Here is a 23,278-nt window from a genome sequence, read left to right as displayed (position 1 = left end):
TGACTGAAAGAGGACACGCATAAAGGAATTAAGTGGTTTCAGGAGAAGGGCAGGTCAGAGAAGTCATCTTGCCCCTGTGATCTTTGGGCCTAAGGGAAGGGGCGCTGCAAAGGAATACATGGATCAGGGCTTGGCTCGTTTCCACAAGTCATCAACGATGACAAGACCCAGAGGAAATTGCAATTTGCCGTGGCACACTCTGTGGCATGAATTATGCAGGATGGCCCGTTGTGGAGCTAATTGAGGGCTTGAGGATGGACTAGATGGCCTTTAGACTCCCCCTTCTGATCCAACCCTGTGATGCCAAGCCCACAGCACGCTGACCCTGGCAGCCCACGGCCATGGGGAAAAAGAGACGGGTGCCATTGCTCACCTTCAGAAGCACCACTCCATAGTCGTACATCAGGGTGGGGTCTTTGAGCCGAGCGGCTCCTTTCTCGTAGAACTTCACCGCTTCCTTCAGCTTGCTGGAGATTCCTTGCTGCCCCCAGAACAACATCCTGCTCACCGCTTGCTGGAAGAGAGGGAGGGGCACGTGGGCACAGTTGGCACGACCTCTCCGGACCACCATCGTGGCGATGGAGGAACACAGACGCTTTGGGGAGACTTGAGCCTACCTGAGCCTCGGCCATGCCTCTCCGAGCCTGGAACCTCAGCCACACAAAGAGGTCATCGTTCTCTTTGGTCTGCAGCTTGAGGGCGTCCTCGTCAATCAGCCGGATGTGCTCCACAAAGGCCTGTGTGGGGGATGGCAAGATAGCAACAACGGGCCCAGAACTGAGCAGAACTCGAGGCTCAGGATTTGAACACAGGGTGGGCAAGCGCAAGAGCTGAAGAGCAATTCTCAGCTTCTCCACGAAAGCGCTACACGGCTAACTCCTCTGCATCTGATAGCAGAGTTTGCGCAATCACTTCTCCATCTCAGACCTGCAGTGCCCCTGCCAGGCACAGAAGACCTCACTACACCAGATGGAGCAACGGCAAGGAAGCTTTACAGGAGCAAAGCCTCAAAGTGGGAGAAGGATGCTCTTATTCCTGGTGATCTCATAACATGAACGGACAAAATCAGCAAGTGCCTGTACGCACGGCTTTCTCTGTTGTGGCCCCCACCCTATGGAACAGCAGGTTTGTTGAGATCAAGAAGGATTCCACCCTCCTGTCTTTCCATAATCTATGCAAAACTGAATTATTCCAGAGGGCATTTTGCACAGGACTATACTGTAATAACATGATTCAGAAAGAAGCTTGGGGTAAAGGGTTAGGAACTGTAGACTATACAGCCTGCCTACTCATATCCCAGCCTCAGTGTTTCTTACACTTGTCTCCCATGTGGAGAAGAATGTAGAGATGGCGTGCCTTTCGCTACTCACTGCCTCCTGGACGTAAACCTGCCTTCCTCCTTTCTCCACCCACCCTGGAGAAAAATCAGGAAGTGGCAGGACCACGAGATGGCCAGAACTCCTCCTTCTGTGGCTCCCTCTCCACCTCCTCCTCCACTGCACGATACTTGGGGGGAGAGTTTGAGGGGCTGGAAATGGAGGACTGTGTGATGCCGGGTTGCACAAAACACACTAGTATTCCAGAGAGACTAGCAGAGCTGGTAAGGGGGCAGGCCAGATTCTTCTGTATCCTTCCTGTCTATTCAGGGGGAATTAGCTGTGAATTTCCTGCATTGTGCAGGGGGTTGACTAGATGACCCTCAGGTTCCCCTCTAGTTTCGTTTCTTTTTTTTTTTTTAACAAAATTTTTATTGGGTTAGAATCCGTTATTTTACATTACATTCAATTTTCCCCAAATTTTTCATTTCTAACCCCCTCCCTTTCCCCCCCTTTTGTTGACTTCCAACAGCTTTCCCACCCTTTGTCCCTTTTCCCTTACTTCTATTAAATTCCTCTGTCTAAAACAGATATACATTCTCCATTATATTAAGCAGTACATCTTTAACTACTTTTCTTGTTATACACCCAAACTGTAAGTCTCTGTTTCCATCTTGGATAAACAATTTATCCCATTTTCCAGTTTTGAATATTTCTATATATCATAAACCTATATATCATAAACCATAAAAATCTTACATTTAAATCAAACAATTTGACTTGTTCTCTATATATTACTCATTTTATCTTTTTATGGTAATTCTATATAGCTCATCATAATCAATCAATTTGACTCTTCTGTACATTTAGTTTGGTGCATATAAATCTTATCAAAGAAAGAAAATATTGTTAGTTACTCAATCCTCATATTTAAACCTTATCATTAATTATTTTCAATCAATATTCTATCTGTTAACCTATATATATCTAAATATATATCAATCTGTTAATCTAACTGCTTATAAATTCACATTTATCTCTTCCTCCCCCGGTAAAGTCACCCCTCTCTTTTATACTTTTATTATACTTCAGTAGTTCTCAAACTGCCACAGTTTTCCTCCCACCTCCCATTTCTTCTCCAGATATTGTTTCAGCTTTTCCCAGTCTGTGTTAAACTGCCCTGAGTCCAGATTTCTCAGTTTTCTTGTCATCTTGTCCATTTCTGCCATGTACAGCAATTTGTAGATCCAGTCTTCAATAGTTGGCACTTCTTGTACTTTCCATTTTTGCGCATACAAAAGTCTAGCTGCTGCTGTCATATAAAATATCAACGTCCTATGATGGGCTGGAATTCCCTCCATTCCCAAGTTTAGCAGCAGGAGTTCTGGGTTCTTATTTATTTGAAACTGTAAAATTTCACTCATTTCTCTTATTATTTCCCCCCAGTACTGCCTAGCTACCTCACACGACCACCACATGTGGTAGAGGGAGCCCTCATGTTTCTTACATTTCCAGCATTTATTAGAAGTATTCAAGTTCCCTAGCGCAATCTTCTTTGGTGTCATGTACCAACGATAAATCATTTTGTAAATGTTCTCTTTAATATTAGTACATGTCGTTGTCTTCATTGTAGTTTTCCACAAGTATTCCCATGCCTCCATTGTTATTTCTTTATTAAAATTTATAGCCCATTTCACCATCTGTGTTTTAACTATCTCGTCCTCAGTATACCATTTCAACAGTACTTGGTATACCTTGGATATTCTTTTCTTGTCTTCTTTAAGAAGGGTCTGCTCTAGTTCCGAGTTCTCTGTTCGTATGCCCCCCTTTGCAGAGTCCGAATTGTATAAGTCTCTAATCTGTCTATACTGGAACCAATCATAGTTAGGTGAAAGTTCCTCTTGCGTCTTTATTCTAAGTTGAGATACTTCAGTTTTAGTTATTTCTTTGTACGTTAAACATTGTTGTTCATTATCAACAGCTCTCGGATCTATCACCTCGTATGGAACCACCCACAAGGGGGTTCCTTCTTGTAGATAAATTCTATACTTCTTCCAGATTATATATAAACTTCTCCTTACAAAATGGTGCAGGAACATCGAGTTGACCTTTACTTTGTCATGCCATAGGTATGCGTGCCATCCAAAAAATTTTTTATATCCCTCTAGGGCTAATAGTTTCTTGTTCTTTAATGTCATCCACTCTTTCAACCAAACTAGGCAGATTGCATCATGATAAAGTCTCAGGTTGGGCAGTTGCATTCCGCCTCTTTCCTTTGCATCTTGTAAAACTTTTACTTTCACTCGAGGCTTCTTGCCTGCCCAAACAAAATCTGATATTTTCCTCTGCCATTTTTCAAATTGTTTAGAGTCTCTGATGATTGGTATTGTCTGTAGCAAAAACATTACTCTTGGTAACACATTCATCTTAACTGCTGCAATCCTGCCCAACCATGACAAATTCAGTCTATTCCATTTAATCAAGTCTCTCTCTATCTGAGTCCATAGTTTTTCATAATTGTTTTTGAATAGATCTATGTTCTTTGCAGTTAATTCAACTCCCAAATATTTCACTTTACTTGTTACTTCACAGTCCGTTGTTTCCGTTAGCAATTGTTGTTTCTGCTTAGTCATGTTTTTGCATAGTATCTTTGACTTCTTTTTGTTAATGAAGAAACCTGCCAAGTCTCCAAACTCCTTAATCTTATCTATCACTTTTGACATGTTCTCCAATGGGTCCTCTACAATTAACATTATGTCATCCGCAAATGCTCTGACCTTGTATGAATAGTCCTTTATTTTTATTCCTCGAATTTCCTCGTCTTGTCGTATTTGTATCATCAGAATCTCCAATACTAAAATGAACAACAATGGAGATAACGGGCAACCTTGTCTTGTTCCTTTACTAATCGTCAATTTCTTGGTCAATTCATCATTCACTACAATTGCTGCCGTCTGGTCTCTGTAAATTTCCTTAATTGCTCTGATGAATCTTTCTCCCAATTGTAGCTTTTCCATGGTGGCAAACATAAAGTCCCAGTTTAAATTGTCAAACGCTTTTTCAGCGTCTACAAAGAAGAAACCAACCTCTTTGTCACAACGCTTGTCATAATATTCAATAGCATTGATCACTGTCCTTAAATTGTCTCTTATTTGTCTGTCTGGCAAAAAGCCTGCTTGTTCCTCTTCTATAACTTCCGAGAGCCATCCCTTCAGTCTCTCCGCCAGTATCTTCGCAAAAATTTTATAGTCATTGTTAAGTAGCGATATAGGTCTATAATTTTTCACGTTAGTCAAGTCTTGGCCCTCTTTTGGGATCAATGATATGTTCGCTTCACTCCAAGTATCTGGAATCCTTTGATCCCTAAAAACTCCATTCATCACCTCTTTTAGGAATGGTGCCAGTTCATTAGCCATTGTCTTATAAAATTTAGCCGTAAGTCCATCTGGCCCTGGCGCCTTTCCTAGATTTGCGGATTGTATTGCCATGCTTATTTCCTCGTCAGTTACTTCACTGTTCAATTTATTTCTCCAAGCTTCCGAGATTTCTGGAAGTTTGGTTTTCTCCAGATATGATGCTATTGATTCTTTGTTTACTTCTTTTTTATTATACAGCTTAGCGTAGAATTTATAAAAGGCTCTACTAATGGTAGTCTGCTCCAAGTACGTTTTATTATCTTCACAGATTTTATTTATTATTTTCTTTTCCCTTTTCTTCTTCAATTGCCATGCCAGGTATTTCCCAGGTTTATTAGCACCCTCAAACGCTTTTTGATTCAGTCTTTTAAGATTCCACTCCAATTCTTTATTACTCATTGCTGTTAACTGTTCTTGAAGAATTTTGATTTCCTGGTATACCTTCTTTTTCCCTGGTCTCTTTTTTAACTGTGTTTCTTTGGCTTTTATTTTCTCCTCAATCTCTTGTCTTTTCTCCTCTTTCTTTTTTCTTGCTCTGCCATTTAAGTCCATTAGTATGCCCCTTACAACCGCCTTGTACGCATCCCAAACTTTGTTGGTTGGTACTTCTTTATTCACGTTGTATTGTATAAAAAACTTTGTCTCTCTTCTCAGTATTTCCATATTCTCTCTTTCCTGTAACAAGTCCTCATTTATTCTCCATGCTTTCCTTTTTCTCCTTTTTCCAAATTTCCACATAATTGGGTTGTGATCTGAGCCTACCATCGGCATTATTTCTACCTCCTTAGTCCATAACGCTAAGTCTTTTGAGGCCCAGATCATATCAATTCTTGATAATGTAGAATGCCTTGCAGAATAAAAAGTAAACTGTCTACTTTTAGGATATTCTCTCCTCCATACATCTTCGAGAGTCTCTTGTTGAATCAACTCAAAAAAAAGCTTTGGTAATAGTCCTCTTTTCTTTTGTGCCGTTGTAGTCTTTTTGTCTAGCTCCAAGTCTGTCACTCCATTGAAGTCTCCAGCAAGAATTATCTGGTCATATACAAAATCGTCTAAATGCTTCCTTAAATCCTCAAAGAAGCTTTCTTTTGCACCGTTAGGTGCATAAAGTCCGACTACCAACACTCTCTTTAAATTCCAGATGCATTCCACTGCAACAAATCTAGCTTCCACATCTCTCATAACAAATTTTGGCTGTAGCTCCTCTTTTATATACAACACCACTCCTCTTTTTTTCTTGTTAGAGGCCGCTACAAACTCCTTGCCCAGTTTTCCAGATTTTAAATATTTTACATCCTGTTTTCTAATATGGGTTTCTTGCAAACAAACAATGTCACATTTTTGTTTTAGTAGCCAATGAAAAATATTTTTCCTCTTATTCGGTGAGTTTAGTCCATTTACATTCCAAGATATTACTTTACACTCCATATTCATAGTCTTGTTGGTAAGTCTTTTTCATTGTCCTTAATAAATCTCTCCATCTCTCGCTCAGATCTGATGCGTTTTTTTGCCCCTCCAAACTCAAAGGACACTCCTTCTGGTAACTCCCATCTATACCTGATTTTCATGTCCTTCAACATCTGAATTAGCACTTTGTATTTTTTCCGGTCCAATAACACTGATCTGGGCAGTTCCCCTCTAGTTTCGTTTCTATTCTGCTTCTGTCTCTTTTCTTTCCAGCTACTTTCATCCATCATGGTTCGTATTGCTTACACTGACTGGCCGCAGCTCTCCAGGGTCCCAGGCTGAGGTCTTCCCCATCCTCTACTGCCTGGTCCTTTTAACTGGAGCTGCTGGGGTTTGAACCTCAGTCCTCCCGCATGCCAAGCAGATGCTCTACCGCTGAGCCACAGAATCCAATCAGAATGGCTTTACCTCTTGGATTCACTGGTGGCACGCCAGGCTGTGCTCTGAGAAGGCTGGCAGTGCTTTGGGTCATCCCCAGCCTTCTTCTAGGCCTTGCCTTGGGCTGAGGCCAGCTTGCAAGAGCCACAGCAGAGAGAGAAGAGCGAACACGGGAGAGGAGGAACCTCTCTGAGCATGGCACGCTTGGGAAGGGAGCGCTCTGCTCACGAAGGCTTGGGCTGCATCTTCCACAAGTACATTTTCTCCACATTACACAGTTCATATGAGTAGACCAAGGTAATCTGGACATCTCAGGGTTGATCAATAAAGCATAAACTAGACCGTAGAACAGTTTTACCTGTTTAGCAGTTGCCTGGTTCAGCTAAGCCTTCCTGGATCTTGTCAGTTCTAATGGGTGTGGGATGTTTGAGGACGGCTCTGGGTGTGTGTATGAACTACCTTTCTGCCTGCTGTCCCCAGGCCAGGAAAGGGGCTCATACCTTCTCTGGTAGTGGTGGAGAGCACCGTCAAGTCAAAGACAACTAGTGGTGACCCCTGCTGGGGTTTTCATGGCAAGAGACTAACAGAGGTGGTTTGCCATTGCCTGCCTCTGCAACCCTCATCTTCTCTGGAGCTCTCCCATCCAAGGCTGACCCTGCCCAGCTTCTGAGATCTGATGAGATCAGACTAGCCTGCCCCCCCTCCCAGGTCAGGGCACACCTTCTCCAGAAACAACTAATTTAAGAGCGAGAGGGAAAACTGCACCTGCCCCTCCCTGGACAGCTCCCGGTCAGCTACGGTCTGGGCTGCAACATTGGCGTAGTAGGCGTAAGAGAGGTCGTGGTCCACAGGAAGTCCATCCACCCCCAGGTGGTGTTTGTGGCCCAGCTGCATTCCGGAAAGACGATCGTCCGCCTGGGCGGAGAGAAGGCCAAATTTCAGGGTCTGAGAGAGAAAAGTGGGGGCATTAATGACAAGGGTGCAAACGGCTACGGCACTACACCAGGTCTGATGCTGACACATGCTACAGCCACTGGACAGTGGCTCTGCTGTTGCTCTGCTCTCCACCCCTCACCTTGGAGCCTCCCATCAGGGCCAGTCTGGTCTCCTCTGACCCTCAGCCACTCGTCAGGGTGTCAGGCAGAGAGGGGTCTTTGTCAGCGCCTGCAGCCCGGTGATGCCAGGAACTGAACCTGCGTGCACAACGGGCACTCTAGCGAATAAAAGGGCAGTGTGATACCAGCCCCATGAAGAGGTACCTTGGTGGAGTCCAAGGGCAGTCCCAAGCCAGTCCGGTGCAGGGTGGAGATGAGATAGAGGGCTCGGGAGTATCCCAGGCATCCGGCTTGCAGCAGCTGGGGGTAAAAGTTGTTCAGACGGGCCAGATCCTGTAGACCTGCCACTCGCTTCTCAAACCTTTGGAAGAGTGCGCCGGCCACGGTCTCCATGTTCACGAACTGGTCACCTGCAGAGACGGGAGACATCAGCTGTTAAGACAGATCTCTTTCACTATCCCTTTGAAATGAGAGTAAATGAGCGAAGGCAAAGGCCATTGAATTAGCAGCCTCAGGCCCAACTGCGTGGCTCCACAGTTCTGTGGCCATTTGTGGAGACCTGCAAGAGCCTTGCTCTCTAATGGCCGCAGATTTACCTCTTCTCCAAACTGCCCGCTGCAGAAGGGTGTATACGGCTTCTCGCCGGCGGGGATACGGGGCTTCCCACTGCCAACAGCGTGGCTCCCCAGGAGAGCTTGTCCTCTGCTGCACAGCAAGAGCCTCGTATTCGGGATGGCATGTTTCTGAAACAGTAAGGAGGAGGGAGTCTGGAAGAGGACGCAGTGTGGAAGGCCCTTCCAAAAGTTCAGTCCTGCGCAGAGGCCCACAGACCTTCTTCCCCCACCCCTGCCCAGTCCCGCACAACGACATGTCTTCAGTGCCAGTCATGCACTTAGTGCTGTACACAGGGCAGAAGAGCCACACAGGCATGGCCTCAGCGCTCCAGGAGTCAGTGTTATAAGGGGAGGAGACAGCTGCAGAAGAGTATGGCAAGACAGGAGCAAATGGAGGGGAGGGGAGGGGAGAGGGAGGCAGGTAAAAGGGTCCAGGAAGGCTGGTTAGTGTTTTACCCTGAAGGCACACACCGTACCTTGGGGCCTGTATTCTACTACACAGTTCCAAGGACTTTCTAAACATTTTAATTTTTGTTTTTAGTTTGTATAATGTTCATTGTCTTGAATTTCTTGATTGTGCAGGGGGTTGGACTAGATGACCCTGGAGATCCCTATTTAGGTAGAAAGCGGGGGGGGGGGGAGGCAGACATCGCTGTACATTTAGCTCATGCTCCTAAGTGCAAGCTCAAAGCGAAAACATTTCCAATGTTCCGTTTCAATGATGCTTAGATGTTTCCTTGCAAGGTCTTCGAAGTGAGCTATCTAGCTGTTCAGATTGCACAAAGCTGCCTGTATTGAACGTGCTCACAGTGGTGGTTCGCTGGCTACCATCACGTGGCACCCACCATGTGTGTGAGCACAGCCTGCCTACTCATATCCCAGCCTCAGTGTTTCTTACACTTGTCTCCCATGTGGAGAAGAATGTAGAGATGGCGTGCCATTCCCTACTCACTGCCTCCTGGACGTAAACCTGCCTTCCTCCCTTCTCCACCCACCCTGGAGAAAAATCAGGAAGTGGCAGGACCACGAGATGGGCAGAACTCCTCCTTCTGTGGCTCCCTCTCCACCTCCTCCTCCACTGCACGATACTTGGGGGGAGAGTTTGAGGGGCTGGAAATGGAGGACTGTGTGATGCCGGGTTGCACAAAACACACTAGTATTCCAGAGAGACTAGCAGAGCTGGTAAGGGGGCAGGCCAGATTCTTCTGTATCCTTCCTGTCTATTCAGGGGGAATTAGCTGTGAATTTCCTGCATTGTGCAGGGGGTTGACTAGATGACCCTCAGGTTCCCCTCTAGTTTCGTTTCTATTCTGCTTCTGTCTCTTTTCTTTCCAGCTACTTTCATCCATCATGGTCCGTATTGCTTATTCTGACTGGCAGCGGCTCTCCAGGGTCCCGGGCTGAGGTCTTCCCCATCCTCTACTGCCTGGTCCTTTTAACTGGAGCTGCTGGGGTTTGAACCTCAGTCCTCCCGCATGCCAAGCAGATGCTCTACCGCTGAGCCACAGGATCCAATCAGAATGGCTTTGCCTCTTGGATTCACTGGTGGCACGCCAGGCTGTGCTCTGGGAAGGCTGGCAGTGCTTTGGGTCATCCCCAGCCTTCTTCTAGGCCTTGCCTTGGGCTGAGGCCAGCTTGCAAGAGCCACAGCAGAGAGAGAAGAGCGAACACGGGAGAGGAGGAACCTCTCTGAGCATGGCACGCTTGGGAAGGGAGCGCTCTGCTCACGAAGGCTTGGGCTGCATCTTCCACAAGTACATTTTCTCCACATTACACAGTTCATATGAGTAGACCAAGGTAATCTGGACATCTCAGGGTTGATCAATAAAGCATAAACTAGACCGTAGAACAGTTTTACCTGTTTAGCAGTTGCCTGGTTCAGCTAAGCCTTCCTGGATCTTGTCAGTTCTAACGGGTGTGGGATGTTTGAGGACGGCTCTGGGTGTGTGTATGAACTACCTTTCTGCCTGCTGTCCCCAGGCCAGGAAAGGGGCTCATACCTTCTCTGGTAGTGGTGGAGAGCACCGTCAAGTCAAAGACAACTAGTGGTGACCCCTGCTGGGGTTTTCATGGCAAGAGACTAACAGAGGTGGTTTGCCATTGCCTGCCTCTGCAACCCTCATCTTCTCTGGAGCTCTCCCATCCAAGGCTGACCCTGCCCAGCTTCTGAGATCTGATGAGATCAGGCTAGCCTGCCCCCCCCCCAAGGTCAGGGCACACCTTCTCCAGAAACAACTAATTTAAGAGCGAGAGGGAAAACTGCACCTGCCCCTCCCTGGACAGCTCCCGGTCAGCTACGGTCTGGGCTGCAACGTTGGCGTAGTAGGCGTAAGAGAGGTCGTGGTCCACAGGAAGTCCATCCACCCCCAGGTGGTGTTTGTGGCCCAGCTGCATTCCGGAAAGACGATCGTCCGCCTGGGCGGAGAGAAGACCAAATTTCAGGGCCTGAGAGAGAAAAGTGGGGGCATTAATGACAAGGGTACAAACGGCTACGGCACTGCACCAGGTCTGATGCTGACACATGCTACGGCCACTGGACAGTGGCTCTGCTGTTGCTCTGCTCTCCACCCCTCACCTTGGAGCCTCCCATCAGGGCCAGTCTGGTCTCCTCTGACCCTCAGCCACTCGTCAGGGTGTCAGGCAGAGAGGGGTCTTTGTCAGCGCCTGCAGCCCGGTGCTGCCAGGAACTGAACCTGCGTGCACAACGGGCACTCTAGCGAATAAAAGGGCAGTGTGATACCAGCCCCATGAAGAGGTACCTTGGTGGAGTCCAAGGGCAGTCCCAAGCCAGTCCGGTGCGGGGTGGAGATGAGATAGAGGGCTCGGGAGTATCCCAGGCATCCGGCCTGCAGCAGCTGGGGGTAAAAGTTGTTCAAATGGGCCAGATCCTGTAGACCTGCCACTCGCTTCTCAAACCTTTGGAAGAGTGCGCTGGCCACGGTCTCCATGTTCACGAACTGGTCACGTGCAGGGACGGGAGACATCAGCTGTTAAGACAGATCTCTTTCACTATCCCTTTGAAATGAGAGTAAATGAGCTAAGGCAAAGGCCATTGAATTAGCAGCCTCAGGCCCAACTGCGTGGCTCCACAGTTCTGTGGCCATTCGTGGAGACCTGCAAGAGCCTTGCTCTCTAATGGCCGCAGATTTACCTCTTCTCCAAACTGCCCGCTGCAGAAGGGTGTATACGGCTTCTCGCCGGCGGGAATACGGGGCTTCCCACTGCCAACAGCGTGGCTCCCCAGGAGAGCTTGTCCTCTGCTGCACAGCAAGAGCCTCGTATTCGGGATGGCATGTTTCTGAAACAGTAAGGAGGAGGGAGTCTGGAAGAGGACGCAGTGTGGAAGGCCCTTCCAAAAGTTCAGTCCTGCGCAGAGGCCCACAGACCTTCTTCCCCCACCCCTGCCCAGTCCCGCACAACGACATGTCTTCAGTGCCAGTCATGCACTTAGTGCTGTACACAGGGCAGAAGAGCCACACAGGCATGGCCTCAGCGCTCCAGGAGTCAGTGTTATAAGGGGAGGAGACCGCTGCAGAAGAGTATGGCAAGACAGGAGCAAATGGAGGGGAGGGGAGGGGAGGGGAGGGGGAGGCAGGTAAAAGGGTCCAGGAAGGCTGGTTAGTGTTTTACCCTGAAGGCACACGCCGTACCTTGGGGCCTGTATTCTACTACACAGTTCCAAGGACTTTCTAAACATTTTAATTTTTGTTTTTAGTTTGTATAATGTTCATTGTCTTGAATTTCTTGATTGTGGAGGGGGTTGGACTAGATGACCCTGGAGATCCCTTCCAATCTATGATTCTGTGACCCTATTTGGGTAGAAAGGTGGCAAACAAGTGTTGGAAATAAATGGACAAATAAAACACAAATCTTTGAAAGAGGGGACAGCAAGCTTTTATGATTCTCCCCTTCCAGTACAGACCCCATTTAGCGCCCCCCTGCTGTTCTGGAGGGTTTGTTGACCCAGGAATAAAAATTGGAGGGTCGGGGAGCTGCAGAGGGTGTGGGAGTCAGAGAACTGCTGTATGAAGTCCATAGATCTTTCGGTGCAGATTGTTATAGCCGAATTTGCAGAGGAAAAAGTTGTCTTGGGCCACAGTTCAGTGTGCCAGGCCAGGGACAGCATTTCAGGGGGTCTGGGTAGGACAGGTGAAAGTTTTCCAAGCGGCGTGGGGTGGGAAATGAAGCTTAAATTGCACAATAAGAATGCCTTTAAGAGAATTTATTAAGATCTGTTAAAATATTCAGTACTTTAAGTAGCTGGCCCCCCAAAGGTGGCCCCATTGGTGTTGTTTGATTTGTTTTTACCTACAACGCTCTCAGAGAGCACAGTTTTGTGTTTTGAAAATGTGGCTTGCTGCCTTTCACAGAGTCATAGAGTTGGAAGGGGTCATACAGACCTTCTAGTCCAGCCCCCTGCCCAATGCAGGGTGTGCCGAAAGCATCTCTGACGTATTCATCCAGTCTCCTCTTGAAAACTGCCAGTGAAGGGGAGCTCACCACCTCCCTAGGCAGCTGATTCCACCTATGAACTACTATGACCCTGAGAAAAGTTTCTCCTAATATCCAGCCAGTACCTTTCTGCATGTAATTTAAGCCCCTTGCTTCCAGTCCTATTCTCTGCTGCCAAATTATCCTCTGAAACTGCCAACTTTGAAATGACGAGGGCTGGATTCAAATCTGCGCATGCTTAATCCAAGAGGGGGCATTGCCACAGATTTCCATTTACTTATCTGAAATGTTCCTCTCCTCTATAGAGCAAGGCAGATTTCCAAAATGACCTGAGGCTGACTGACACAACGAAAAGAGCAACACAGCAGAGGTCTAACCCCCAAACTCTCCCGGGGAAGCAAATCTTGCTGGGAGACTAGCAAAAAAGAGAAGTGTCCACCTCCGAAGATCAAGCCCACTGGGGAGGAACTGCTGTGCAGACCTCTCAAAGGGCCGCTGGGCTCTTCTTCTGCAGACTTTTCTGCCACGTCCCACGGTGGTCCTGGAGGCCCCCCACACCTGCTTTGGGGGAGGGCTGCACGGGAAGGGGTGGAGTGAGAAAGCCACGTTGCAAGCAGGTTCCAAGCCATTCTTTTGCAATGCTTTGGAGGGGCTGGGAAACCATCCTCCCTTGAAAAATCCATGCAGTGGGCCCAGTTCCGACACGCCAATCTCCCTTTGCCTTTGACTGACAGCAACTGCCCAGGGGGCTTATGTGGTTTCAAGAAGAGGCTGGGCCACAGTCCCAGGAAAGAGGGAGGTGTGGCTCACCTTGCCAAAGCTTCCAAGCTCGCTGGATTTGGTAGAGAGGCAGCCGGGCAAAAACAGCGTCCTTAAACTCTTGGCACGTGGCAAACCACTGGGGCAGATCCAGGTGTTGCAAGAGCTTTGGTGGTTCAGTCTAAGTGAGGAAGAAAGGAAACAAAGCGCATCCAGAGCATGAAGAGCCGGTTCATCACTTGATGGCTGTGAGATCAAGGGACGCTTTGCAAGTGTGGGAGGGTCATCACAGACCCAAGAGCATAGCCAACAGATAACCTTTGGCAGAATGGGTTTGGATCCTGCAGAAGAGATCTGTGGGATCTGTGCTTTTCCAGCAGGTGAAGTCTGCACACTCCGCCCGTGATGCTGTGCTAGCTCAGAAAATACCCCAAAGGAACTCACCTTGGGGAGTAACAGAAGAAGGACCCCAGGAGAGCCACCCCAGAGGACACAGAGAAGTAGGACTGACCTGCAATGAGGCCTGGGTGCTGCTCCTGTAGTAGCTGGAGGGGCTGAAAAATCCCTGCACCCCCAGGATGTACTTGGAGCCCCCCAGGACAAACCATCCCTCTACGTCATTCAGATAAAGGCTCTCGGGAAACCTGCAGATGAGACCACAGGAGAAGGGGGAAGTCTCTTAGGGGAAGGTACATGGAAGGAACCAGGGCAGGTCTTTGCAGGGCTGGGGCTGAAGTCGTCTTGGCCCCAGAGATAATGTTTGCATGATCACGGCTGTCGGGTGGTCCCGGCAATTTCCTAGTTTCTGAACAGAGGTGGGGGCAGAGCAGTGCCTTTGGCTCTCTGCCGCTTCATCTTCCTGGGAAAGATTGGGGAGGGGGTCTGTGAGGTACAGGATTCTGACTTCCGGTTTGGGATCCATGGGGGTCTAACGCAGCTCTAAGAGCTGAGCTGTCCGGGCTGCTGATTTTAAGGCTGGGGGGGGCGGAAAATCGCCCGCAGCCAACTGTTCTCAGGCGGAGAACAGGCTTTGAACGCTCAAGAACCTCAGGGCGTGTTGATCTCGGGCGAGGGGGGGTCCTACGCAATGGACTCCCACTTGTCCCTTGAGGTCCCACCCGAAGACAGGTTTGCCAAGATCTCTACAGCAGTCCTGGAGCCAATTCGGTTGGCATAAGACCTTCATGCCCAAGCTTCATACAGCAACAAGGGGAATCGGAGTGAATTTGGACATTGAAACAGTGATTACAACCCAATAAATCGACTAAGAAGGTAAAGATTACTATCTCTTGAAACGGGACGGATTATTTAAAGAACTAAAGTGCTACATTGAAATTAAGAACTGCGACAGAGTGATTAGAAGGAGGGGAAATTCCGGCAAGAAAAAGTTTTCAAAAGTGACTTTGTTAAAAGGAGTTAGCAAAGAAATTCAATTATAGTTTACATACCTGCGGCCGGGAAGAGATAAGGGGCTGTGAGAAAGTCTCAACATCGCGAGAACTGCTGTGGGTGGCAAAGGAACAGGAAGTACGTCAGAGCAATAGAGAGGCTGGAGCGAAGCGGCCTTTTCCAAGGAGCAGGAAGTAGAAGATCGCCATTTTGGAAAAGGGAAAGGTCGTGGCTTCAGCGGAAAAGGAAGTAGGCCATCTTGGAATTGGACTATAGTTCAAATAATCATAGAGAAAAGACGCCTGACATTTTGGATTGATTAAATGAACTGTTTTTAAAAAATAAAGTTAATTCGGGACTTTAAAAAAAACAATATTGTAAAAAATAAACGCCACGGAGTTAAGAAGAAGAGTGGACTCGTGGGAGCGAGGTAAAGCCAGCCCCACGATGTCGAAAAAGGAGTGGCAAGCAGCGGTGGAAAATTTGGATAAAAAATTTACAGAAGCTAATAAGGAACTTAAAGAGATGATGCAAGGGATGATGAAAGAGATGGCGAAAGAGCTTAAAGAGACATTTAAAAGTGAATTGGCGGAAGTAGCGAAAGGTATGGAAAAAATACAGAATGAGCTACAAGCCACACAGCAAAGGGTTAAGGTAGTTGAAGCAGGGATGGACGATCTAGCAAACACGCAGAGGACGGAGATGAGAGCGATAAGAGGAAGAATGGCCGTGGCGGAAAGTAAACATATGGAGAAACAACTGAGATTTCGTGGTTTGCCGGAAATTGAGGGTAAATCTGCCCAAGAGCAAATTACAGAAGTTCTAACTGAGTACCTGGGGAAAGAGGAAGAGGAAGTGGCGGCTATCCTAGACGTGGTATACAGAATAAATTCAAGAGTTGCGACCCAGAGGAAATTACCAAGAGACGTGATCGTGCAATTTACGACTAGAAAAACAAGGGAAATGGTTTTGAGTAAACAATTTCAAGATCCATTAGAGGTCGATGGCAAAGCTGTGATCATTATGAAGGAATTGCCCAGATCGGTGTTGCTGGATCGGAAAAAGTATAAAGAGCTAGTCCAGATATCGAAAGACATGAAAATAAGATACAAATGGGAAATGCCTGAAGGATTGTCTTTCGAGTTTGGAGGAGTTAAAAAGCGTATCAGATCTAAGTCAGAGATGGGCAAATTCATCAGGGACAATGAAAAAGACTTACCAACAGCAAGATCATGATTATGGAGTGCAAAATTATATCGTGGAATGTAAACGGATTTAATTCACCTAGTAAGAGAAAAAGTACCTTCCACTGGCTATTAAAACAAAAATGCGATATTGTATGTTTACAAGAAACCCATATTAAAAAGCAAGATGAAAAATATTTAAAATTTGCAAGATTTGGAAGTGAATTTGTGGCTGATCCAAAAAAAAGAAAAGGGGAGTGGTGTTGTATATAAAAGAAGAATTGCAGCCCAAACTAGTGGTGAGAGATGAGGAAGCCAGATATTTAGCAGTGGAAATAATTTGGAATTCAAAAAAGTTATTGGTGATTGGGGTATATGCACCTAATGGAGCAAAAGAAAATTTTTTTGAAGAGTTGGGGAAGCAATTGGATGAGCTATCGTATGATCAAATAATACTAGCCGGAGACTTCAATGGAGTAACCAATGTAGAAGAAGATAAGAAAACTACAGTTGCACGAAAGAAAAGAGGACTATTGCCGAAATCTTTTTTTGCACTAATGGATCAGGAGACTTTGGAAGATGTATGGAGAAGACAAAACCCAAAAAGTAGACAATATACATTTTACTCTATGAAACACTCTACTTTATCGCGAATTGACATGATCTGGGCCTCCAAAGATTTAGCATTGTGGACTAAGGAGACGGAAATAATGCCTATGGTAGGCTCGGATCATAACCCTGTTATGTGGAGATTTGGGAAGAGAAGTAAGAGAAGAGGATGGAGAATAAATTAAGATTTGTTGCAGAAAGAAGAAAATGTTGAATTTCTGCGGAGAGAGACCAAATTTTTTATACAGCATAACATGAATAATGAAGTTCCAACTAACAGAGTATGGGACACTTATAAGGCGGTGGTTAGAGGCATACTAATGGAACTAAACGGAAGAGACAGGAAGAAAAAGGAGGAGAAGAGAATAGCTATTATGGAAAAAATAAAGGCCAAAGAGATGCAACTAAAGAAGAGACCAGGGAAAAAGAAGATTTATCAGGACATTAAAATTTTACAAGAGCAACTGACGGCAATGAATAACAAAGAATTGGAATGGAATTTAAAAAGACTGAATCAGAAGTCGTTTGAAGGTGCAAATAAACCTGGGAAGTATTTAGCGTGGCAATTGAAGAAAAAGAAAGAAAAGAGAGTTATAAATAAAATTTGTGAGGACAATGAGACATATACGGACCAAGCAGCCATTAGTAGGGCCTTTTTTAAATTCTATGCCAAGTTGTACCAAAAAACAGAAGTGGATAAGGATTCAATAGCGAGTTATTTGGAAAAGATGAAGCTTCCGGTAATTTCGGAAGAATGGAAACAAAAACTGAACAGGGAAGTTACGGATGAGGAAATAAAAGAGGCAATACAGTCAACAAAATTAGGAAAGGCACCTGGGCCAGATGGACTAACAGCTAAATTTTATAAAGTAATGGTCAATGAACCGATGCCCTGTTTGAAAGAAGTGATCAATGGAGTTATGCGAGACCGGAGAATGCCTGATACATGGAGTGAAGCCAATATATCATTGGTTCCTAAAGAGGGACAAGATCTGACCAATGTTAAAAATTATAGACCAATTTCTTTGCTGAATAATGACTATAAAATGTTTGCAAAGATCTTAGCAGAGAGATTAAAAGGTTGGATGTCAGAATTTATTAAGGAAGAACAGGCTGGTTTTTTGCCAAACAGACAAATAAAAGACAATTTAAGGACAGTTATAAACGCTATTGAATATTATGATAAGAGATGTGACCGTGAAGTGGGTTTCTTCTTCGTAGATGCTGAAAAGGCTTTTGACAATTTAAACTGGGACTTTATGTTTACCACCATGGAAAAGCTGCAAATGGGAGATAAGTTCATACGAGCAGTGAAAGAAATTTATAGTGGCCAAAGTGCAGCAATTGTTGTAAATGACGAAGTGACTAAAAAGTTAAGAATAGGCAAAGGCACAAGACAGGGTTGCCCGCTGTCACCATTGTTGTTTATTCTGATTTTGGAAATACTGATGACTCAAATAAGAGAAGATGATGCAATCCGAGGGATAAAAATAAAGGAGTTTTCCTACAAGGTCTGGGCATTTGCGGATGATGTTATGTTGATTGTGGAAGACCCAATCGAGAATATGCCAAAAGTAATAAGCAAAATAAGAGAATTTGGAGATTTGGCTGGATTTTATATAAATAAAAAGAAGTCAAAGATTCTGTGTAAGAATATGACTAAACAGAAACAACAGGAACTAATGGAAATAACGGACTGCGAAGTAACAAACAAGGTGAAATATTTGGGAATTGAACTGACTGCGAAAAATATAGACTTGTTTAAGAATAACTATGAGAAACTATGGATTCAAATAGAGCGTGATTTGATAAAATGGAACAAGCTGAGTTTGTCGTGGTTGGGGAGAATCGCAGCAATAAAGATGAATGTTTTGCCAAGGGTGATGTTCTTGTTGCAAACAATTCCAATTATCCAGGACTCCAAACAATTTGAAAAATGGCAAAAGAAAATATCGGACTTTGTGTGGGCAGGCAAGAAACCTCACGTGAAAATGAAAGTATTACAGGATGCTAAAGAAAGAGGTGGAATGCAGCTGCCCAATTTGAGATTATATCATGAAGCAATATGTTTGGCATGGATAAAAGTTTGGATGACATTGAAAAATCGCAAATTACTGGCCTTGGAAGGATATAAGAAAATATTCGGATGGCATGCATACCTTTGGTACGACAAAGTGAAAGCAGATTCTATGTTTTTGCACCATTATATTCGGAGTAGCCGTTTTGCAATTTGGAAGAAGTATAAAAATTACTTACAAGAGGGAATTCCTGCTTGGGTGGTTCCATATGAGGTAATAGATCCGAGAACTGTTGATAGTGAGCAGCAGTGTTTAACGTATAAGGAGACAACTAGAATTGAACATTCAAAATTGAGATTAAAAACAGAGGAGGAGTTGTCTCCAAATTACAGTTGGTTCCAATATAGACAGATCAGAGACCTCTATCATGCGGACTGTTCGAGAGGGAGAATAAGATTGGAGAACTCTGAATTGGAAAATGTAATTTTACAAGAGGACAAAAAGGAAATTTCAAGGATATATAAAATTCTTTTAAAATGGTTTACAGAAGATGAGACAGTAAAAGTTCAGATGATAAAATGGGCTGTAAATTTTCATAAAGAGATAACAATGGAGGCGTGGGAATACCTGTGGAAAACAACATTGAAGATGACGACGTGCATAAATATCAAGGAGAATGTCTACAAAATGATTTATAGGATGTATCTGACACCAAAGAAAATTGCGCTGGGAAATAGTAATATGTCGAATAAATGCTGGAAATGTAAAAAACATGAAGGATCGTTGTATCATATGTGGTGGACATGTGAGGTAGCAAAGCAGTACTGGGGAGAAATAATAGAAGCAATTAATGAGATTTTACAAATCCAAGTGAATAAAAACCCAGAATTGCTGCTACTGAACTTGGGAATGGAAGACTTTCCAGCACAACATAGAACATTGCTATTTTATATGACTACAGCGGCAAAGCTTTTGTATGCGCAAAAATGGAAAGTGCAAGAGATACCGACTATAGAAGATTGGATATATAAATTGCTGTACATGGCTGAGATGGACAAAATGACAAGGAAACTTAAAGAACTTGATCCAGGACAATTTAATGCAGACTGAGAGAAACTGAAACAATATTTAGAAAAAAAATGGGATGTGAAAGGAGAACTGTGGCAGTTCGAGAATTATTGAAATTTAACAAAAGAAGAGAGAAGTGACTTTACCGGGAAAGGGGAAATTTAATTATTAAAATCTAAGCTATTATTAGGGTTAAGATAAATTCAAAAACTATATAGTATGGATGTTTTATTATGAATATATATAAGATTAAGCTAGTTATATATTATTTACAATATATATTTTACGTAAGAAATATATAATGAGTATATAATGGATATTTTAGCATAACATTTACTTTATTGATTTAAAACCAGTTTAGATTAAGAAACGTTAAAAGATGAGTGTGTAATAGAATATTAGAATCTAAGATAGTATCAGAATTAAGATTATTTTGAAAAGTAAAGAGTTTAATTAATAGAAAGTAAAATGGACACAATGTTATATTATTAACAATAGGATGACTGATATATAATACTATGTTAGCATCTAGAACATATGGTTTTGTTAATGAATATGTAATGGATATTTTTATCATTTTTATCATAAAGATATATTTAGTAGAGATTTAATAAGCTTAGAGAAAAGAGTACTAAGTGTGTGTTACAATAGAATATATGAAATATTAAGTAATTAAGTAATAAGATAGACAAAGGGTTGGAAAACTGTTGGAAGTCAAGTAAAAGGGGGGAGGAAAGGGAGGGGGTTAGAAGTAGATTTATAAGGGGGAAGTATATGTATTGAATGATGATATAATCTAATCCAATAAAAATTTTATTTAAAAAAGAGGTACAGGATTCTTAGCACCTTCCCTTCAGAAGCAGAAGGCTCACCCCTTTGCGGGATAAGATGGCATCCTGCCGAGGCCCACAGCATGAGAGCTGCCAGGTTACAACTCCACAGCTAGACTTCCAACGTGCCATGACGTTTCCCCCATCTCAAAAGGAGACCTTTTCTTTTCAGTTCATGATGGAGGTTTATTTTAGGGGGGCAGGGTTCGAATGCTGACCAAAACCAGACCAGGAGGCTCTCCGCTCCCTGCACAACTGGCCCTCGGGGAATGCTGGGAAATCAGCCACTCACACGTGAGCAAAACTGTCCTGGGTCCTCTTCTCTCCTTCCATGCATACAGTCGTGAGATTCACCTTGAGCGGTGGAAATCCCACGATCAGATTGGCCAAAGGGTCACCTCAGTAGGTCTAAAGGCTCCCTCCTGCCGGTTCTAACTTACCAGCCTGCCCCTCAGAGTCAGTGACACATGGCACCACTGGTACCATGGGACTGCGAATGGGCTCTGCGCGGCAACTGGATGTCCGGACACCAGCTCCACTTAGATGTGCAGATAGCCTGGAAGGGGACAGAAAGTGCCAAAAGGGAAGGAACCAGGGCAGGTTCCTTCCATGCAGTAGACCAGGGGAAGCCGCTAAACTGAGGCACAGGGAACCCTAAGCCCTGGGGACGTGGGTCATTTGATCAGAGATCTAGGGTTGCCAGCTCCAAGCTGAGAAATTCCTGGAGATTTGGGGAGGAAAAGGACCTCAGCATGGTATGATTCTATAGAATCCACTCTCCAAAGCAGCCATTTTCTCCAGGAGAACTGATCTCTGTGGCCTGGAGATCAGTTGTGATTCCAGGAGATCTCCTGGAAATTCTCTCTGAAATTTGCAAGAGTTGCAAAAACAATTTGTCAGGCAAAATTGGACCAGGGTTTTGTTAAAGACCATCAGACGAGCCCTGAACATCCAAGCCCAGAATTCTGTTTCCTACAGTGGCTTGCAAGATGCCCTGGAAGCCCCCAGCAGTGGCACGGAGGACCCCAGCTATTAGGATCCAGAGTTATACTACTCCTGAGCATAGAAGTTCCACTCCGCTTCCTAGTACACGGTTATCCACCTTATCCTTATTAGTCCTTATTAGTCTCACAACAACCCTGTGAGGTAGGCTCAGCAGAGAAAGTTGGACGGGCCCATGGTCACCCATTGGCTCTCATGGCAGAAAGGGGATAGGAACCCAGGTTTATATCAACAACATTTGATTTATATACCGCCCTTCAGGACAACTTAACACACACTCAGAGCAGTTTACAAAGTATGTCATTATTATCCCCACAACAACAAACACCCTGTGAGGTGGGTGAGGCTGAGAGAGATCTGAGAGAGCTGTGACTGATCCAAGGTCACCTAGCTGGCTTCAAGTGGAGGAGTGGGGAATCAAACCCAGCTCTCCAGATTAGAGTCCTGCTGCTCTTAACCACTACACCAAACTGGCTTTCACAGGAGCTCCCTTTGTGTGATTACATTTGCAAATGAGTCCAAAGGCCCCCAGGGAGTTGGGAGGGCAGAGCTCCAGTTCAGCTGTTCTTGCTGCTGAGAACTCTCAGCGATGGTCACCTTAGAGAAAATACTTTAGGCTCCGGTGACTCCCCAATTTGCGTTTTTTAAAGGTGTCAGAAAGTGTCAAGATCTGCATTTCAATGAATGGAGGAGGGCAGTGGGGGAAACTGGGAATATGGCCGTTGTAAACAGCCTGGGATACTTTGAGCAGCTGAGGAGGAACTGATATCAAAAAAAGTGGGAGCAAATTGAAGTGGGACTGTGCGAGCGAGTGCATGGAAAGTTGGAGGGGATAAGTGAAATGAGAGCACCCCTAGGTACTTGGTAAATTGTATTTTCACACTCAGTGAGTAAAGAAGTGTTTCCTTTTGCCTGTCCTGAATCTACCACTCATCGGCATCATTGGATGCCTCCAAGTTCTGGTAGTATAGGAGAGGGAGAAGACATTTATAAACTATGCATGTCCGGGAGAACTCAGGTAGAGAGAACTTTCCTTCTATCAGCTTTCTCTACAACATGCATAGTTTATAAATGCCTGCTCCTAAACTGGAAAAGTCCCCGACTCTTCAGCCTTCTTCCATTATCTTGGTTGTCCTCTTCTCTGCTTTCTCCAGCTCAGCAATGGCCTTACAGCAAGCAGAACCGTATTACCCTAAACCCAGGGCTTTTTTTCTCTGGGAAAAGGGGGCAGGGTGGAACTCGGTGGGTTGCCTGCACAGGACCACACAATGACGTCACTTTGGGTCATCTGGAACAAAGGGGGGAGTTTTTTAAAGTTTAAATCGCCCTCAGCGAAAATGGTCACTTGGCTGGTGGCCCCATGCCCTGATCTCCAGACAGAGGGGAGTTTAGACTGCCCTCCGCGCCACTCCAGCGGCGCAGAAGGCAATCTAATTTCCCTCTGCCTGGAGATCAGGGGGCGGGGCCACCAGCCATGTGACCATTTCCAAGCGGTGCCGGAACTCCGTTCCGCCGTGCTCCAGCTGAAAAAAAGCCCTGCCCAAACCTATATAAGGACGCTACAATACTGTCCATTTTATTTCCAATTCCTTCCCTAGTAATCCCCAGCGTCGAATTTGCCTTTCTCTCTCTCTCTTTTTTTTTATACAAAATTTTTATTGGTGAGTTCATAATTCAAAATAAATACAAACACTACCCCATTATATATAGTTTATTCCAAC

At 45.0% G+C, this 23,278-nt stretch overlaps 1 protein-coding gene across 1 annotated transcript in view; it reads right to left on the bottom strand.

Annotated features, from left to right (window-relative positions):
- The window catches only part of LOC129326439 (uncharacterized), a 28,713-nt gene extending 13,764 nt beyond the window's left edge, over nucleotides 1-14,949 (bottom strand). The window contains exons 1-13 of the mRNA XM_054974598.1: nucleotides 14,906-14,949; nucleotides 13,969-14,101; nucleotides 13,509-13,638; nucleotides 11,633-11,775; nucleotides 11,398-11,544; nucleotides 11,006-11,203; nucleotides 10,512-10,691; nucleotides 10,247-10,301; nucleotides 8,229-8,375; nucleotides 7,837-8,042; nucleotides 7,343-7,522; nucleotides 618-737; nucleotides 374-514 (exon numbers count right to left, since the gene is read on the bottom strand). Coding sequence (XP_054830573.1) covers nucleotides 374-514; nucleotides 618-737; nucleotides 7,343-7,522; nucleotides 7,837-8,042; nucleotides 8,229-8,375; nucleotides 10,247-10,301; nucleotides 10,512-10,691; nucleotides 11,006-11,203; nucleotides 11,398-11,544; nucleotides 11,633-11,775; nucleotides 13,509-13,638; nucleotides 13,969-14,101; nucleotides 14,906-14,949 — 1,824 coding nt within the window. The remainder of the gene's footprint in view (nucleotides 1-373; nucleotides 515-617; nucleotides 738-7,342; nucleotides 7,523-7,836; nucleotides 8,043-8,228; nucleotides 8,376-10,246; nucleotides 10,302-10,511; nucleotides 10,692-11,005; nucleotides 11,204-11,397; nucleotides 11,545-11,632; nucleotides 11,776-13,508; nucleotides 13,639-13,968; nucleotides 14,102-14,905) is intronic.
- Between the last annotated feature and the right edge of the window lie 8,329 nt (nucleotides 14,950-23,278).

The sequence above is a fragment of the Eublepharis macularius genome, chromosome 3 (genome assembly GCF_028583425.1).
Source record: "Eublepharis macularius isolate TG4126 chromosome 3, MPM_Emac_v1.0, whole genome shotgun sequence".
NCBI classification, from domain to species: domain Eukaryota; kingdom Metazoa; phylum Chordata; class Lepidosauria; order Squamata; family Eublepharidae; genus Eublepharis; species Eublepharis macularius.
This window is presented reverse-complemented; position numbering and strand designations above follow the sequence as displayed.